At 45.3% G+C, this 20,201-nt stretch overlaps 1 protein-coding gene across 5 annotated transcripts in view; it reads left to right on the top strand.

The window, feature by feature from the left end:
- PIK3R6 (phosphoinositide-3-kinase regulatory subunit 6) overlaps positions 1 to 15,264 on the top strand; it is a 67,234-nt gene extending 51,970 nt beyond the window's left edge. For 4 of the 5 annotated variants that reach the window (XM_077327502.1, XM_077327500.1, XM_077327501.1 and 1 more), the window contains 7 exons: positions 222 to 332; positions 815 to 905; positions 1,423 to 1,493; positions 5,152 to 5,242; positions 8,579 to 8,649; positions 9,410 to 9,522; positions 13,277 to 15,264. In XM_077327502.1, coding sequence (XP_077183617.1) covers positions 222 to 332; positions 815 to 905; positions 1,423 to 1,493; positions 5,152 to 5,242; positions 8,579 to 8,649; positions 9,410 to 9,522; positions 13,277 to 13,433 — 705 coding nt within the window. In that variant the 3' untranslated portion in view covers positions 13,434 to 15,264. Of the gene's footprint in view, positions 1 to 221; positions 333 to 814; positions 906 to 1,422; positions 1,494 to 5,151; positions 5,243 to 8,578; positions 8,650 to 9,409; positions 9,523 to 13,276 lie in introns of those variants that run through there. The other variant, XR_013229373.1, reaches the window with a different exon arrangement.
- Positions 15,265 to 20,201: the final 4,937 nt, after the last annotated feature.

The raw sequence follows: 20,201 nt of genomic DNA, 5'->3' as shown, positions 1-20,201 counted from the left end.
GTCCTTAAACTATCCAGGGAGCACAGCAAGAACAAACAATCACATACTTGAAAAACAGTGATTCAGAAAAAATGTATATTGTAGGGGTTATTCTTGTTCATGGTTCTTTAGCGGGGGTAGGAATGTAGGTGTAGGAATTTCCATATCCCTTGCAGATGTAGGAAAGGCAAGGAGCTGTCCAGATGGTTTGTACTGATGCAACTGTCTTTGACCCTATGCAGCCCTCTACTCCAAGTAAATCTTCAGTCTCAGAGCTGTTCATCATTGATGTGATCGCATATTATGTGCGTCTGGGTTTGCAGCCAGTCTATTTCCAAGTATATACAGCAAAGGTGAGTCTCTGCCATTTGCTATCCAGTTGAACATTTCTGTTCACTGCAAACAGACTTGGATCCTGTAGTGTAGAATGTATGCATAAGGATATGGATGGATATGATTCTTTCCCACCAACCAAAAGTAGCCCCAGAAGTTTCTTGAAAAGCTGATGCTGCAGATGGGTGTTACAGGAAATGAACAGACAAATATTATTCTGCCCAAGGTGCTGTATTAGAGAAGAGAGATCAGAGAGGCACTGCTTCTGTTTCACTGAAATTTCCACTCATGGAAGAGAAAGGGGAGGGTTGTTTCTTTTGATTCTATGTCTTCTTACAGCAGCCTGCTGGATTGTGTGACTTTGTGTCCATGAAAGTCGGATACACTCAAGCATCAGCATTTTGGAAATCTCAGGGGGCTTCTGAAGGAACGGAGATAGAATCCAAGCCTACCTATCCTGCCACAGGGAACGAGACCCTGAATGCTTCTTTTTGCCTTCTAGCTTTTCTTCAAGAATCAAGGTTTGGAACCAGCTGAGGACATCTTCCTCATTGAGCTGCATGTCACCCTGGAAGAATCTGATCCCTCCAGAGGTCTGTCTGATTCCAAGGGTCCCCAGTTCTTTTCAGCTTAGGTTTATTTACAACATTTTATACCACCATTTTCAACTATAACAGCTCCAAAGCAATGCACAGCAGCAATAGTTTGACCATCAGCTCTATCAACACTTATACAACTGAAGAAAGCAAAAAGGCACATAGCAAATAAAAATCATAAGCAGTTGTTCAGCTTTTCCCTCAGACATAAAGGCAACCTGGCTTTAGATAATTTAGATAATTTTGATAAACCACTCAGAATACTCCTCAGGTCAGCAGCTTAACTGGGGGATATAGCCAGATGTGTGTTCTTTTCAGTCACAGAACTCATTGGTTCTGTCATGTATCCATGTACATGTAAAAGTATCCAGTGCACAGTATTCTGTGGCCTTCATTAGGAAAACAAGAACACCTAGGGGAAAACAATGCTGTGTTTCAATATTCACCCACACAATGAATCTTAACTGGGAAATCTAAGTTCTGCTACCCAATTCATTGCAGTCTTGTTTTCCAGACAATCTGCTGATGAAGAAGAAAACTACAGTAGAGGTTCCTGGTGCAGATGTGACACTCGTGTATAAAAAGGTGAGAGAATTAGGTGTTTCAAAAACTGAGCTCCTTCTCAGCAGTATGGGTAATGCCTTGCTGAAATTATCAGCCATAAGATTTCAGTAGTTCAGAATCCCAGGTAAAATAGGGATGTAATTGAACAAGAAATGGAAATTGTCATGGAGTTCTGGCCATATATTTCATCTATATTAATAACTAAGCCCACAGTACTAACATGACTTGTAATTCAAGGAGGAAGAAAAGCTGTTTGTTTATACCTAGCCCTTCAGCACCCAAAGGAGTCCCAAAGCAGGCTACGAACATCTTTCCCTTCCTCTCCTCACAACAGATACCCTATGAGGTAAGTGGGACCGAGTGAGCTCTGAGAGAATTGTTCTGTGAGAACTGTGATTGGCCCAAGGTCACCCAGCTGGCTGCATATGGAGGAGCGAGGAATCAAACCTGGTTCTCCAGATTAGAATCCACCAATTTTTAACCACTACACCATGCCGGCTCTATCATATTTGCTTTCCTGGCTAGCCCTACAAGTTCTGATCCCACACAGCTTTGTTAGTTTCCACAATCATGTGATCAAAAAGCTTAAATGTTTCAACTGATAAGAGTATGACAAAGACCATTAGCTTGCTTTGTCTTTTATTCTTTTGGTTCCCCATCTGTTTATTGTGCTAACTGATTATCACATTAAAGGCATTAGGTGTTACATTCAGTAAAAAAGTAAAAGTATTTAAAAATGAAACATCAGTCATTGTACACCATATGGCTGAAACAACAAATGGAGCTGGTCTGAATGTCAGAGGGACTTTTTATAAAAACACCTCACCTCATATCAAAGTAATTTTGACCTGTGATTACTTTCCTGAAACATTTTGTCACAATTACTAGGGATTCCTGTAGACAAAAATGCCATGTAGGGCAGGGGTAGTCAACCTGTGGATCTCCAGATGTCCATGGACTACAATTCCCATGAGCCGCTGCCAGTTTGCTCATGGGAATTGCTGGCAGGGGCTCATGGGAATTGTAGTCCATGGGCATCTGGAGGACCACAGGTTGACTACCAGTGATGTAGAGGAAGTAAAAGCAAATGCCTTGGAGCTTCCAAAATGTTCCTGTTCCTGTAAGGATTTCCACTTCCTGCCCCTCTAAAAAGTAAAATGCCCTACCAAGAATGATCATTTTGGTGGGGAAGCGAACTGGTATTTGGGCTGCAGCTAGATGTGTGAGGTGAGAAAGTCATCTGCTACAGGCAGAAACACTCTGGTGGGTTTAATTCTATGAACAAAAGTTGCTGGTTTGGTGTAGCCAGGTTGGTGGTTTCTGGAGAACTGGGTAGTCAGCTGGCTAGTAACAGTTTTCTTAAACCTTGCATAATAGTTGTCTCAGAGATTTCTCAGCCTCAGATACCTCACAGGGTGTCTGTTGTGGCAGAAGGAAGGACAGGCAATTATAAAACACTTTGAGATTCATTTGGGTAGTGAAAAGCAGAGTACAGAAAAACAGCCTTTCTTCTTCTTATCTTTGACCCTATCACACATGATGCCAGATTATGATCCAGAATGTTAGTATACAATTAGGGTTTCCAATTCCAATTCTAATTCTAGAAATTCCTGGAGATTTGAGGGTAGAGCCTGGGAGTGTAGGGCCGGGGGGGGGGCATCAATTGCATATAATGCAAATCAATCTACCTATCAAAGCAGCCATTTTCTCCAGGAGAAGTGGAATAAATGTTGTAAATAAATAAACAAACAATCTATGATGCCCTAGAAATTTGCTGTAATTCTGGGACATCTCCAACCACCACCAGCTGCTCTGTCAGCAGGACAGGTTCTAAGGCCAAGTCTGCAGGGAAAATCCAGATCTGGGAAGCTTGCTGGAGAAAATCAGCAGGAAGGAATGGTGCTAGTGAAGGAAGAGTTATGTGATGGAAAAGAGGAAAATTGCTAGAGGAAAAATGGCTCCATAGGAAGTTGATAGGGGAAGGTGGTAGGCAAGGCCATTTTTAACCTGGAAATTGTGGCCTTAAGTTAGCAAAGGAAAAGCAGACCATAGGTTTTTCTATAATATGATTTATATGTAATGACACATATCATACTCCCAGCTACAGAAAGTCATTGTAATATGCATCAACCACACAATGAAACACTTTCTGTCTCTTACCTTATTAATCCACCACGCTCATAGGACATTATACAAATTAGTGGTCCCCAAGCACTGGGCCGCGGCTCCCTCTCCCCGCCCCCCCCCGGCAGTAAAAAAACTTCTCTGGCCGCAAGCTTGCGGCCCGGGAAGCTTCTTACTGTGGGAGGGGGGAGAGGGAAGCAGGGCCGCGCATGTGCATATGCGCCATGCATGACCGAAATCGCACATGCGCAAAAGTGCCGCACATGAGTGATTACGGTGGTGCATGCATGTGTGCACATGCACGGCATGCGCGGCTGGGCAATCGCCCTCCCTGTTGCCGCCGGTCCCCAGCCTCAAAAAGGTTGGGGACCACTGATACAAATGAACCGGTAGGACAGCGTCTTTGCATCTGTGGAGCGCCAGAACTGCAAGATCTCTCCCACTATCTGCTATTCCGTCCACTATACACAGTCCCTAGGCAAAAAATAAAAATAAAAAATAAAAAATGAGATTCAGTCTTGGCTAGCTTAGGCCTGAGTTTCATGACAGAGAAATCTAGTGTAAAGCCTGCTAACTTGGCTAATGGCTTCCATTGGTTCCTCTTATTGTTGACTGAATATTATTAGGTTCCATAGTATTAATTTTAATAAAATAATTCAAATTGTTCTGCCATTGCCTTTTCAAACACTGTCTGGAAGCAATCAGATTTAATGTTTTTCTGTTTTGCTGGTGTTTTTTTGTTGTTGACTTTCTTATTTCTTGGCTGTGTAATAAGTTGGTAATGGCCATTGGCCCCATGCAATAAATCTGAATCTAATCCAAAACATAAACAATACCTAGTGCTCATTCAGTTTATCTGAACATTGAAAATGATTTATCTGAGCTCTCTGATGATACGCTGTTTTAGTTAATGCAGTATTCCAGTCCATGGAACTATTCATCTTCCCCCTTTTCCCTCTTTAAGAACACTTGGAGTGACACCCCTTTCCACTGTGGGGAGGCCTCTCCACCCCCAGTCCAGCTGCTCCAGACGCAATTGTAATCTGTTAGGGCTCCACTAATTCTTAAGCTGGCTCTGGTGCTACACGTCCCACAAATCCTTAAACCACTCTTACCCAGCATAATAACTCAGCATTTCATTGGCAAACTAAAAAGATGAATTTTTGAATATGGCCAAAAATATGGCATAGATGAGCCATGATGTAAACACTGATCCTGTGTGGTTCTGTCAATGGCACAGTGAGATATCATTTAAACCAACTTTTAACAAAGTTTTATTTAAACTCTTAGAAAACCATGTAGACATTGCATAATCCCATTCTGGACCAGAATGTGGATTGGCTAGAAAATGCATGCTACTTCATTTTCTTAAAGGAGAGCATAAAAATAAAAAATCACAACAACGGGGACAGTCTCAGGGATTAGATTTGGAAGAAGGTAATAAACTGTCAAATGAGTGGTGTGTACTAGTGGCCTCTCGGCTGTGTGGCGTGGGGTTCCCATTAAGAGCTGAGGGATTTATCACTGACATATAAAAGTGGTCTCTTCTCACTAGGTTTTGCTGAGCAACCGTGAGAAGGAGGAGACAGCGTCTTTGCGATCCACAGGCTTGGTTATGAAAGCCATTCCCTCAAATGAGATTGAAGGTAAAGACAGTGTATGGGGAGGAAATACCTCAGCATGCTGAGGTTGGGGTGTTTATACGTTAAGGACTTCTAGCTGTGAACTGGGACACTGCTTATGACCCCCACCCCCGCAAATGATTTTTCTCTATTAGCACGAGGCATGCACTTTTGCTGAAACAGCTCCCATTATCTGGTTTCCTTCCTCAAATACGGGAGTATGAAATAACAGCCTCAATGAGGGGAATAAGCTTCCTTCGAAAGTGAATAGGCTGAGCTGTCAATTTTCATTCTGGAGATTAGGGCAGCTGTTCCAGTAAGAAAGACACAAGGCCCACAAAATGCCAGGAACCTTTGCATGGTAGGGATCGTTCTGCCTGACTTTGCTGCACTCCTGACCTGAAAAGTTCAGATGGACTGACTTAATACCAAGAGCCAACATGCTTTTTATTGCTGAGGGGCAAGTCCCATTTCCCTTCAGCTTCACTCATCAGAGAATACACTTATGTGCACCTAATGCCAAGTTTCTCAAACAGTTTCATCTCCCTGCCCAAGAATTTAGTGGTCTGTCTTTGGGGGGTTTTTTGTATGACTATACTTTTAAAGAATCATGCATCTTCCCCTCTACCAAGTTACAGCTGATTTATGGCCACTGTGGCAGAACCATCCTGCTTTTGCCTTGCAGGTCCAGTTCTATGCTTTTCCACCCCTGTTCTGGCTGGGTGCCAACTCCAGGTGGGTGGCAAAATGAACGCTCTGGGTAATAGTTGCCACCACCTGGTAAAGTACATGGTTACAGCTGGAAGTGCCAAGGCCTCTAGCTTTTGCTTGGGTGAGGCCTTGCCTCGGTGGTCTCCCACAGCCCCAGCACCTGAGCACTATGGGGGATGAGATACTGCAAGGATTCACCCCCCTGGGTATTCCCTTTGCGCTGGGCTAGTGTTTCCAAGGTGAGGGAGCACTACGTGGATCAGAGAACCATGGCCCACTTCCAATTTATAAAAGATGTATTAAGAAAACAAGGTTTAAAAAGCAGATCTTTCGCACAGCACAGAGTTAAGCAAAAGAGGCAAAAGAAACTGGATGAAAAGCAATCCTTCTGTCCCTCTGCTAAGAACACCCTATATAATGTTAAGTACAGGGCAGGGACCTTTGCTTAAAGAGGTTCCCAAGTTCCATCGCATCGCTCACATGTCCAAGATGGCTGCTCACCTCTTCTCTTAAGAGCAGGCTCCTTCCCTGATAATCAGCAGGTGAAGACCCAGGAGGCAAAAGCCCTCTCTGGTCACAATCCTATATACTTTCCCTGTCCCATCACACAGGAAGCCCTGCAGCGAGGAATTCTGGGAAGAAGAAGCTCTCCCTCCCCCCCCCCATTCCAGGTACTGGCTTCCTGGCCAGGTCAATTAACACGTGAAAGCGAAGATGAACAGGGGCTTAGCAGCCCATCCCCCTCTCTCCCCAGCCCAGAGGAAAAAACTGTCCTTTTGAAATAGCAATGGAGGCATTTTGTCACAGCAACTCCATAGAGTTTTCAAGACAATAGACATTCAGGGCCATTCCACACAATGACCAATGTTGCTAAATGTTTGCAGTATGCAGAAACGCTATATTTAATAGTGGAATTTAGTCATTCCACATACCTTCAATTCTAGTGGAATATTGAAGTCCCACTAACGGTCTATTCATTCCCCACAGGTTTCTGGTCTTGCTGGAATCATAACAAAGGAGGCGATATTTTTCCACGCTTCTTCCCGCCCCTGGCCGTCAATCAAACAGAACAGCCAATGAACTGTTGTGTTTGTGTTCCTGGAAAGCCCCTTTTCCTTTAAAAACTGTTTTTTAAAAACCCCAAAACACCAGCAGCAATGAATATTTGTTCATTCATTGTCTCAGAAAGACCTTTTTCACTGGCGTAGGAGCTGGCGCTTAATCGTTTACACGCTCTTCAAGTAAAAAAAAAAAATCCCCCCCCCCCCATGGGCGCAATTTGTGGCCGAAATTACGGGCAGTGTCGAACAGGGGGATGTATAGTGCTCGGAAACTTTAAAGACAATTGCAGAAGGGAGCTTTGTTTTACTGTTAAGCATTTCTATGGAAGCACTCCAGCCGGAGAAGTCTCGCTTATTCATTGCTTTTGCCGGTTTAGGGGGGGGGGGAATGGCGATCGCATCTCCAGAAGCTTGGGGGCAAGAGCTAGGGAGAGTCTTTCGCTGATGTGTTGCAGCTTGTTCTCAGAAGTGTAGCGTTTTTTTCCGGGGGAATCCACTTTTCTGGATTTCCCCCTAAGCGTTATAAAATTCTGATTGTTGCGGGAGTTTGGCGGTTTGTTTGCGACGTCATGCAGAACATTAAATTAGTAGTGTTTACATAAGGCAAGACTTCGGCTACATTTAAGTCATGTGGAATGGCCCTCAGAAGTGGTTTGCAATTGCCTTCCTCTGCATCCTAATCCTAGTCTTCTGATGGTCTCCCATCCAAATAAAAACCAGAGCCACCCCTGCTTAGCTTATAAGAACTGATGAGAACTGGCCAGGCTAGACTATGTGAGTCAGGGTATATAGCATCAGGGTATCTGGGTCAGGGTATATAGAGTTTAAATATGCAAAGGAGCAGAGCGCGGTTACTTAAAGAAAAAAATAGTATTATTGAGATTAGAAACAACTGTAAAAAAAGAGAATACAGAGAAAGAGTCTTAACAGTCTAACTGACTAACTGTTCTTCATTGGAAGGCAAACAGGAAGGAAGTGTGCTCAATGGAGCAGGGAATCTCCAGGTGAGCCAATCAGGACACAGGATATGATTACATGAAAAATACCAAGAGGCTTTTGATATAAATATGCTATCTACACATCTCCAGTGCCCTCTGTAGGATATTTTTATATCGAATCATGCGCACTACAGATCTTGCATATTCCAACAGTCTACAACAACGTGGGGGAGTACACTTGCCGGAGAAGAGTGACTCCTTACATGAGGTAGAGACAGTGCCAGTTGGACCGAGGTGGGTCGGCACTGCTGATATTACTAGACCTCTCAGCAGCGTTCGACACAGTCGATCATGAGCTTCTAGCTCGCCACCTCATCGATGCAAGGGACAGCCCTTCAATGGCTGATCTCCTTCCTCCAGGATCGTGGACAGGGTTGCAATAGGAGTGAAAACATCAGACCGCCGGCAACTTACTTGTGGAGTCCCACAAGGAGCGGTCCTCTCTCCTATCCTATTCAACATCTTCATGCGCCTTCTTGCACAACTGGTACGGAAGTTTGGGCTGGGCTGCCATCAATATGCAGATGACACCCAACTCTTCCTCCTGATGAATGTCCGCCCTGATGTCTCTCATCATTGTTCCATTGCAGATCTGGTGTGCTTGAATGTCAATGTTGCTGAAATTGTAAAGACAGCCAATCTCTCGGGACGATCATATTCTGTAAGTGGTGGTCTGACTAGTCAGAATTATGATCTTGGTGGTGTGGATTAGTGTCTGAAAGCAATGACTGGGAGACTCCTAAGCAATCTGCTGCAGAAAACAGGAGAAAAACACAATATACTGAATAATTTTAGTGAAACTTATCCCATGGTATAAAAGTTTTAAAAAGCAAAGAATTGCAAACCCAGAGGAAGGGGGAAGAGCTGTAGCTCAGTGGTAGATTCCACCAGAAACTTCTCCAGTTACAAGAATCAGATAGTAGGTGATATGGAAGATCTCTGCCTGAGAATCTGGAGAGCTGCTGAGAGTCTGAAGAGATGGTGTTGTACTTGATAGATTAATGATCTGATTCAATATAAGGCAGCTTCATGGTGTTTTTAACGAACAAGATTTGGATTTTACATAAAAACTGCAAATGATTCTCCATCCTGTTGACCAAACTTGATCTCTTTATCATTAGATTTCATTAGCTAATGAGATAATGTCTCACTGTGGATTAATTTTTATTCCAAAAGGCATCTTCATTTACCCATCATTGCTGCTCTAGTGCAGTAAATTTTGTTTTCTTTTGCTAACATAGTGTATTTAAAATAGGTTAAGTAAATTATGACACAATACTCAGAAAAGCAGTTCAATTCAAAACAAAACAAGAAAAAAACCCAAAGCCGTCATGCATATACATTATCTCTAATTTGGATTTGGTCTTGGCTGAGAAAAGTCCAACTTTTTAATGCAAATTCTTGTTTCATATTTATAATAGTTAGTTACAAACAAGATCCAAGCACGCAACATCAAAATGCAAAGCACAGAACATAGGTCCTTCACTGTATGCCTGGACAAGGACTCCAGAAGAATCTACAAGAATGTGATTGGGTAAAGTTACTTAAAGAGCTATTGTTTGTTTATTAACTTTTCTCTCAGATTTCCCCTCCCTCATTCAAATCCTCAAACTGTGGCTTGATCCTGGTTTTTAATGCCCAGTTGGTGGGGGATTGACAAGTTCCAATCTGGACAGACTCCTGCATTAGGGCTGCCAGTTTCCAGGTGGTGGTTACAGATATCCCAGAATTACAGCGGGTATCTTTCCCCACCTCAATCATTTTTCTGCCCCTATGTCTTCCAGCTTCTCATTTGTAACTCATAGCTCTCTGTATCCAGAGTTACCATTTTCTACTAAGGGCAAAGACCATTGTATCCAGGAATACAATGGGTACTAGAGGGTGGTGGGAAGAGGAAGGGGAGGAGTTGGCCAGTCTGTAAGGGCATGGGGTTGAATGTGTGCATTGTGTGGGAGGTTGTGGTGGCGTGGTGACAAATGAGGGCAAGGGTGCGGAGAGATGGGTGTCAAGAACCTGTGGTTTGGAATGTTCGTTGGGTGTGGGAGAGGACTGATCTTTGAGAACTGTGGCATAGTGGTTACAGATGAGCTTTCCAGAGCCATGTCTTCAGATATGTGAAGGGAAAATCAGACTGGAGACTCTTCTTAGGAGATTACATGGCAACAAATTCCTCCCAGTTCTGCGTTCACCATCATTTCCCTTCCTGTGTGAATTAGGCCACAGACACCGAAATGTCCCCCTGCCCTAATCCACATGGGATAACCACAATACACAGGTGTCCACCCTGCTCCTTCTGTCTCCATTTTTTTTACCGTTGATAAAATGTTATGTGCCCACATGGGATAGCCACAATACACAGGTGTCCACCCTGCTCCTTCTGTCTCCATTTTTTTTACCGTTGATAAAATGTTATGTGCCCACATGCTTCTTTCACAGTTGCTCTTTAGAAAAAGAAGAGTTGGTTCTTATATGCCACATTTCTCTACCCGAAGGAGGCTCAAAGCAGCTTACAGTCGCCTTCCCTTTCCTCTCCCCACATAGACACCCTGTGAAGTGGGTGAGGCTGAGAGAGCTCTTATATCACTGCTCAGTCAGAACAGCTTTATCAGCGCCATGGTGAGCCCAAGGCCACCCAGCTGGCTGCATGTGGGGAAGTGCAGAATCGAACCCGGCTCACCAGATTAGAAGTCCGCACATCTAACCACTACACCAAATTGGTGTAGAGCTGGATTTTTGTACCCTTTTGATTACTACCCAAAGGAGTCTCAAACTGGTTTACAAACACCTTTTCCCTTCGTCTCCCCACAATAGACAACCTGTGAGGGATGTGGGGCTGTGAGAGGTCTGAGAGAACTAAGAATGGCCTACAGTCACCCAGCAGGCCTCAGGTGTCTCAAAGCAGTTTCCAATAATCTTCTTCTCCCCATAGCAGATCCCTGTGAGGGAGGTGAGGTAGAGAGCCTCACTTGGAAGCTGGCAACCCTAAGAGGAGGTCTCTCTGTGCACAGCAGTCTTGACCTTAATCATCTTTATGTATACTTAGGTAGTGTAGAATTCCAGAACATGAACCTACACCAATCTGGCAGCCTTACCTCCTCTCTGCAGTGTTTTCTTGACCTGAAATAGATCAGGGGGTGCTAGGTGGCTTTTGAGACCCTTTTGAGCAGTCATTTTGATATTTCCAGACCAGGGACAGCCAACCTCCAGTTGGGGCCTGGAATTGTTGCTCATCTCCACACTATAAAGATCAGCTCCCTAGGCACAAATGACTGCTTTGGAGGGATGACTGTGTAGCATAGGTTTAGGGATGCCAGCCTTCAGGTGGGGTCTGAGAATCCCCTGGAAGTACAGCTCATCTTCAAGCAGTTAGACTGAAGAGAAAGCTCCCCCCCCCTCACATGCGCCCCTTCAAAAGGAATGCACATGGCCTCAGACACCCCTTGGCTCGCAAAGTCAGTTGATTGGCTGATGATGTCTGCTCTTCTGAACTCTGAGGTTTACTGCTGGCAACTGCAGTCCCTGTTGTTATCCGCAAGGCCAAGTCATTGCCTAATAAAAGTGGATCACCTCGTTTTCCCCAAAGTCTCACTGTGTACTTTCCTGTAAAGCTAAGTCCAATTGAAATTCTGGGCCACTCATGCCTTTGAGTTCATAGGACATTTCTGGCAAATACTGTTTTACCAGGTCAATGTTGAAAAAAGTCACTTCAGTTCCCATGTCTCTCCAGCCATTTACTTGTTCACTATTAACGGTTTCAGTCTGTAAATATTCTTCATTTAGATCTTCCTGCACTTTCCAAATTCACAGGACCGATGCTGGTCTGTCTGTCTGTCTGTGCCCCAGAATACAAACAGTTGCTGGTAAGGGCTAGCTAAAGCCCAGTAGGGACCCACCTGCACCACTCACCCCAAATGCAGTCTGCAAGCCTCTACCATCATTTCTAGATCACTGCTCATCTCTAGATTATAATGATCAGCTCTGCAGGCAAAAATGGCTATTTTGGAGGGTGGATTCTGAGGCATTGTACCATTTTCATGCCCTCCTTCAAACCCCCAGGAATATTTCCAAAAATGGCTGCTTTGGAGTTTGGACAGGGTTGTTGTGGAGAAGAAACAGGAGACAAAAAATCCTCCACAACAGCATCCAGTTTTGTCTGCACAACAACCCTGTGCAAATCTGCAGAGAGTCACAAAGAAGAAATATACATGGCTTGGCTGTTTCTTCCCTCCAGCAGCAAGGCCGACCAGAGCAGTATTATAAGTGAAAAGAGGCTTTTCTGTGGCCTCCCTGTCAGCCAACGGTTAGGCAGAAGGGGAAAGTTTCTCCCCCCCCCCAGAAGGAAAGCACAAGTACCCCCACAGACTCCCCTGTGTTGCTCTTGGAAACACCTCCCTCCTCTCAGTCAGGGCCTGTCAGAGGCCTGTCCTTAATAGCAGGCCTGAAGATGGGGAGGGGGGAGCACTCACCAGCCACCTGCCAGCTCTGTCAGTGGTCTGAGGCAAAGGGAGGGAAGTTGTTGGACATGATAGTTAGGACAGCCCTGGGGCAAAAAGGGCTGGTGTGGCCTGTCCAAGCCTCCTTTCCCCCTCTTTGGCAGCCCTACTGACCTCCTCTCCCGGCAGCAGTCAGGGGCAGACCGGCAGTGATTGCATATGATCACCCTGGCCAGGGCGTTGGGGCAGTGACTGTCTGGACTTTGGCCTGATCAGGACACGTGAAGTCTGGACAGTCCCTGCCCACCTATCCCTTGCTCAATTTTTTTAACAGCGCAAGCTGTTACAGATGCCTCACAATACACTCTTCTGTCTGCACACACCCCTCCTCTGGTTTCCCCTTCTTTATCTTTGAACATCCACAGGTCTCTTCATCCTCCACTCTCAGGTCCTCCTTCATTTTTTCTCTCTCCCATTCAGTAGACAATAGCTGTTATAGAACATAGAACATTTGTGTTGCAGCACCTATACGTGAAGTAATTAAACTGCTAAGTATTTTCTTAAATGAAGAGGTCCTTTTCATCGATCTCCCAGTAACATCAAGTTCGCACTGCAAATACTATGAAGTTGCTTCTCAACCTTTGCAACTGATTTTGACTACTGCAGATTAATGGTGTGCATTCAGAATATATTGGATAGCTTTGCTATGCTGTATGAGATATGGTCTGCTGTTTTTGAATTTCAACTCCCCCAGAGGTTATCCCATAAAGCAGCAACTGAATATTTAAATGTCACATCAGTTTTTGATGTATAGTTTGAATATTGGCTAACAGGCAATTCTTTCTTTTATTGCAGCATTGAAGTGTCCCCATGTCTGGAACCTAGCTATTGCTTGCAAAAGACAAGAGCCAGGCAGACTAGCTTGCCAGGAGATGAAGATGTGGGACTGGCCAAATACTTACCCAAATCTTTGTTACTACCCATCAATACTTTTGCAGGCATAATTCAGTGAAGCTAATGATAACAGCTGTTCATATCCTTTGCTAGGGTGCCACTGAATGCCCCAAGACTTGAGGACTAAATAGAAAGGGCTCCAGGGGAAAGGCAAACAAGTCTGTTGCAGGGAACAGCCTGGCCCAATGTGGAGAGGGTGAGAGGTCTTGTAACAGGGCATATAATAAACTGGGGAATAGGTGCCAATAGAAATAAAGCATAAGGTTGTCAACCTTCATTCACTGTGCTCCCACAACAATGTCTTGTAAGGATAAAGACAATAGTTTTTTTGTTTTACCTTACACATAGCAAATTGAAACTACGGTAAATAAATGTCACAGGAATTTTTTCCCCCTTCAAATACTTCCTCAGGGACTCAACTCAAGATCATAGCTCTGTGGAATGAGGCCCTGTTCAAACATGTAAGAGATATGAATGCTATTCTGACCTGCCACACGTTGATAATGGTCACCAAATTAAAGATTTCAAATTTACACCACAGATACAAATATTTTGTTAGAAAGTTATTAAGATAGGCTTGTATATACATATCCATGACTTTCCATCACATTCTACCAGCCAAGGGAATACAGAATATATTTGGACACAAGTCTACTTTGAATACTAGCAAGCTGTCCTATGTATAATAGCTATGGGGAGCTGCACAAAAAGACAGGTTACCACAAACAGACCAAAATGTCTATGGCAGAACTAAAGCATTTTCCCATGAGAACTAGAATATGTGTGTTGCATAGGTTTTTTGAGTATCCGCAGCAGCCAGCACAGGTGGCCTAGATGGAAGGGTCTCTCTGATTCAAGAACAGGAAGGTGATGTGGCTGATTGTGCTATGATGTGCCAGGCCTAGCTTCCTGCTTTCTCTCTAGAAGTGCACTGCTGCTTTCCCTGCAGCTCAGTAGACTAGAAGAAAAAACCACTGCAAGGCATAGGAGGCTGTGTGTTTATTGCAGTATGCATTAGATTGGGGATTAACTTTGACCTTCGTTTGTCACATATTTACACAGCACAAATTAGAGCAGAGATTCCATCAGCTCTCTTGACTTCTCATCTGCACCTGTTCTAAACTGGAGTCTTGTTAAACAATACACCAATTAGGATGTGAATCCTAGCTTGTGTGCTTTCAGACTGTTTTCTTCTAATTCACATATGCTCTGTTGCTTCAGCTTCAATTTGGCATTCTGAGCAGAATAACCCTGTTCCATTGTGACTCGGTTTATGAACACTCCGTTTTGTTTCATGCTTCCTTTATTGGCCACTTGGCTGTATTATCTCATATTTAAGGTCTTATAAAACCAAGGCATGGACTCTCTATTTTATGATAGACCCTAACATAAAATGTCTGTGTTTTTAAGACTAATAGGATAGTATCCATAATAATAATAATCTTTAACACAGCGCCGCGGCGCCGCGGACTAAATAAAAGAGTAAGGGCTCCGAAGGTGGGCCCTGTCCGGGATGAAGAAGGGTGCCGATAAGCCCCTTCCCCTGGACTGACCAGTGGAGGGCCCAATCGGGAGGCGCAAAGCGCCTCCCAATTGGCCCCTCCGCTGGTCAGTCCACCCCCCAGCTGCCAATCGGCTGCTGATTGGCTGCTTGCCCGGCCACAAACCAATTGGGAGGCGCAAAGCGCCTCCCAACCCACCCCACCAGAGCTTCCCTTCGCTCCGGCGGCCATTACTTTGCTGGCTGCCGAGAGCGAAGGTAGGCTCCCTGGCCCCTGCCCCGAAAACGGCTCGCCTTTAAAACGCTGGCCAAGCCCCGGGGAAGGCGCTCCACGGCTCCAGGAGCCACGGAGCGCCTTCCCCGGGGCTTGGGCAGTGTCTTAAAGCCCCCCCCCCCCGCCTTTACAACGCTGCCCAAGCCGGGAAGGCGCTCCGCGGCTCCAGGAGCCACGGAGCGCCTTCCTCGGGGCTTGGCCAGCGTCTTAAAGCCCCCCCCCCGCCTTTACAACGCTGCCCAAGCCCCGGGGAAGGCGCTCTGCGGCTCCAGGAGTCGCGGAGCGCCTTCCCCGGGGCTTGGCCAGCGTCTTAAAGCCCCGCCGCCGCCTTTAAAACGCTGCCCAAGCCCCGTGGAAGGCACTCCGCGGCTCCAGGAGCCGCGGAGCGCCTTCCCCGGGGCTTGGGCGGCGTCTTAAAGCCCCGCCGGCGCCTTTAAAATGCTCGCCAAGCCCCGGGGAAGGCGCTCCGCGGCTCCAGGAGCCGCGGAGCGCCTTCCCCGGGGCTTGGGCAGCGTCTTAAAGCCCCCCCTCGCCTTTATAACGCTGGCCAAGCCCCGGGGAAGGCGCTCTGCGGCTCCAGGAGCCACGGAGCGCCTTCCCCGGAGCTTGGCCAGCGTCTTAAAGACCCCCCCCCGCCTTTACAATGCTGCCCAAGCCCCGGGGAAGGCACTCCGCGGCTCCAGGAGCCGTGGAGCGCCTTCCCCGGGGCTTGGCCAACGTCTTAACGCGTCCCCGCCGCCTTTAAAATGCTCCCCAAGCCCTGGGGCCTGGGGAACATTTTGCTACATGGGCGTGAGGGGAAGCAAACCCTCCCCTAGGGCCCGCTGTATTTTTTTGACAGTGGGCTCTACTGCTAGTAATAAAATAAAATTGATTCTTTCTGGATGAGATGTCAAGTAGGTTCACAGAACAGTAGAGGGTTTGTTTAGTTTTCTTTTTTAACAAAAGCCAAGGTATAGATTAGACCTCATCTTCCATTAAAAAATTCACTGACTGAGCACTTAAACTACAAAGTACTTTTTTCATTTTGGTGCAATCTAAAGATACAGAAAAAATGTGCAGTTGCTAGTTTGAAAAAAAACCCTTATGTCTCAAAGGCACATAGTAAGCGTGCTTAATAAAATTTCTTTACTTAGATGCGCCTAAGCACTTTTTTTGCACATCACTTTGATGCCTGGTGCACTTTGCTAGGAGCCAATCTTCCTGGTGCTGTACTGTTCTGTTTTTGAAATATGAGGTGGTCATTTTTATCTTTACAAAACATGTCAATTCTCTTATGTTGTAAAGTCTGTACCTTAATCAGAAGTTTGGAGATTGCCATTTGTTATCCTGATGATTTTCCTAGAGTTTTATAAACTAAGTCTCTATAAGTGTCAACCCACAGACCAATTTGGGCTGGTATATAAGGGAAAGTTGGTATTTGCCTACTTCAGATGTGTGTTGCATTCAGTTTTAGCTTTTTAATATTCAGGGTGCATTTTATATTCCCTTTATCTTTAGAACACACTTGGTTTAGTTGAATCAACATGTATTTTTATACCTAGCATAGTCTCTTGCCCTTGAAAGCTCCTGGCACAATAAACTGCTCAGTCTCCATTGTGTCATGGAATATTGTCTGCTTGCTGATAAAAGTCTAACATCCTACTATTTCTTAAAAGTAGTATAAATAGCTCACCAGTCATGCTTCAAGTTTTTTCCGTTGCTTAGCAAATTGCAACCCCACAATTCAAGAACATTATAGAGGATACAGGCACAGTGAAAAGTTCTGCAAGACAAAGTATTCAGATTTCTTGGAGAAACAGTATTATATATATATTTTAGAGTTGCCTCAGAACTGAATGTAAGTAATTTAGAATCAGTGATAAGACTTATTGCAAGGATGGCATTATGTGCAATGATACATTGGCATATCCAAAAGCCACAGATGTGCTGCAGAAAAGGAATAATGAAAGTTGTGATCCAGTAATGCTTGTTGGAGCCACAAATATGTCATTGATACTACAATGAGTAGCTACAAAGAATAGTAGATTCCAGTGGGTAGCCATGTTGGTCTGAAGCAACAGAACAAAGTTTGAGTCCAGTGGCACCTTTAAGACCAACAAAGTTTAATTCTGGGTATAAGCTTTCACATGCATGCTCACTTCTTCAGATATCCAGAATTAAACTTAATTGGTCTTAAAAGTGACACTGGACTCAGACTTTGTTCACAGAGAATAATGACTTTAAAAGATTCTGACATATATATGCAATCATGAGTTTAATTGGTTCTCCATGCATGGTGCTATAATTACTGTTTACAAATTTAAAAGTCATGTAATTGCTTTGAATTTTATATTTGATATACTTGAATTAATACATATGTATATTATATAAACAAAATATAAATTATTTGTATAGATGGAATAAATATTGTCCATTGGAAAGTTGAAATGAAATTAAAGAATGAAAGATATTTCATACTGTGTATATTTATGAGTGCTGAATGAAGGAAATAAATGGAATGGATAAGTCCCTTAACAAAGTAATATTTGCTCTTCCTGTGCTTTCCATCTCTCTGGTATTGCCCTACTTGAGGCAGCCTAGATGTTCCTCAGTGCAAGGTTTGAGTGTGCGCTGCAAAGTGGAAAAGAAAAGAAGGTATTATGACTCTGGAGATGACATACAGGCAGACAACCCAGATATTAGTGGTCCCCAACCTTTTTAGCACCGGGGACCAGTCAACGCTTAACAATTTTACTGAGGCCTGTGGGGAGGGGTAGTCTTTTGCCAAGGGACGTCACCGCCATCGCATGAGCCCCTGCTCCTCTTACTTTCTCGCCAGCGTCCCTGACTTCCTACCGTCCACTGGGGGGCACTGCCAGCAGCAGCTGCGCAGTGCAACACCGAGGGGAAGCCCCAGCCATGGTGTCCGCCGGAGAGCACCAAAGGTGAGCCGGCGGCAGAGTGGCAGGGCAGCCCCTGAGGCAGCAGCCTGGGAGGAGGACGAGGAGGAGCCGTGGCCCAGTACCAACTGATCTACGAACCGGTACTGGTCTCCGGACGGGGGGTTGGGGACCACTGTATATACACTATTGTTTCTAGAAATCACAAAATAATAAAGCTTCAAGTTTTGAAGAGATTCTAAATCTTCATTTGTAGAAACATTGAGGAAAGAAAGGTCCATATGTATGTATTTTTAGGATAGAATTAGCGTCTTACCATAGGCCAGCCGTTCTCAACCTTTTTATTGTTGAGAAAGCCTGAAACATTCTTCAGGATGTAGGAAACCCTGGAAGTGATGTCAGCAGGCCACACCTTTCTGCCATGCCCCTGGAAGTCACATGTTACCAGAAATGTAATCACCTAGACATTCCCACCTGATGTGACAGCAGCAGGCCACTTCCACAGGACAGGAAGTGACAGCGCAGAAATATTTTCAGGTGATTTGTGAACAGAACCATACCTGTGCTCTGGGCTGGTTACCAGTTTGCTCTTCTTCACTAAAGGAAACCTGTAGAAACAGGGCTGGGACAGGTCTATGCTGCTCCATTGCCTCCGCCCCCTGCAGTAAACCTAAAATGAGAGTACTTACTTCTCTGGACTCCAGTCACTACCGGGACCAACAATATGGCCTTGATGATATACCCAGCCTGTCCCCACAACAGATATGCAAAGCAGATTACACCAGTTCAACTTCATACCTAGTTTTAGTGAGATTGGGTTAGGGTTAGGGTTAGGGCTAGGGTTAGGTCATTCTGCAAGTGTGTGTGTGTGGGGGGGGGGGAGAATGGCGAGATAAAACAGGCCATCTTTTTGTATTTCATTGTTTGTATTGTTACGGTTTTGTATTACAATGTGATCATGGTAACTTAAAAAAATGTCCTGACAGTCTGACTCTCAGGGTATGTGGGACACATACCTGCTCTGGAGCAACTTTGTCAGGGCCACCCTCCCTCCCTCTCAAACACACACACACAGACCTACTTCCCTACCCCCTTCCCGTTTTCCCCCTTTCCTTAATGGCTTCCCAACCTCCCTCCCTCCCTAAATGCAAGCAAACAAAAGCACATGCATGCACACACGCACACTCCCTTCCCCCCTCCCGCTTACCTGCTGCCTCGATCACTGTAGGTCGCACATGCGCAAGTATGTGAGTCTGCACGCACACTCACTCCCTTCCCCCCTCCCTCTCCTGCTTACCTGCTCCTCCACTGCTGCCTCGGCCCCTGTGGGTCATGCAGCAGCTGCCCAGGCCCCAGGGGGTAGAGCAGCCACTGTGAATGCCTTGGGGGTGGGGAAGCTGCTGCCTTGGCCCCCACGGGTCACACAGAGCCTGCCTTGGCTCCCAGGGCTGGTGTGTTCACTGCCTCAGCTTCAGGGGTAGGGGAGCAATTGCCTCGGCCTCAGGGGCAGGGCAGCCACTGCCTTGGCTCCCATGGGTTGTGCAGCAGCTGCCCAGGCCACCCAGGCGCTGACCAGGACCTCCATCTTCTGGCATGCTTCTTGGGTGGGGCAACAGACATCACATCCATCTACATTTCCATTTGACAAGGCACACCAGAAGATTTGTCCCACATCAAAAATTATTTCAGCCTTGGAGGTGGGGCAAATACTACAAAATAGCACTAGAAGATGATTGGGAGTTTTTGCCATGTGACAATGATTGGCAAGTAAAATAAATGGCAGGGAGTTTAGATTTCCTGTCCCTTACCATCACTAGCGTACCCATATCTGGGGGCAAACAGAAGGGAAGTAGTCCTGGGGAAAGATTGGATAGTCATCCCAAGGCAAAAGAAAGAAGGAAGGAAAGAAAGAAGGAAAGAAGGAAAGAAGGAAAGAAGGAAAGAAGGAAAGAAAGAGGCAGAAGAAGCACCTCTGTGCAGAAGAGGTCTGACTGGCCCAGAGTTACTCAGCCAAATGCATGGCAGAACTAGGTTTGAACCAGGGTCTCTCAGATCCTAGTCTGAAACTCTAACAGTAGTGAGCAGCCAGGCCTGGGTGCATCATGGAAATCACATGGTGTAAGTTGCCCATGATTGTTACTGAGTTGTCATGCCTGGGCTAATGAATCT

Source organism: Paroedura picta, chromosome 3, assembly GCF_049243985.1.
Source record: "Paroedura picta isolate Pp20150507F chromosome 3, Ppicta_v3.0, whole genome shotgun sequence".
Lineage (NCBI taxonomy): Eukaryota > Metazoa > Chordata > Lepidosauria > Squamata > Gekkonidae > Paroedura > Paroedura picta.
The sequence above is the reverse complement of the archived record's forward strand: the minus strand, read 5'-3'. Positions and strand labels throughout refer to the sequence as shown.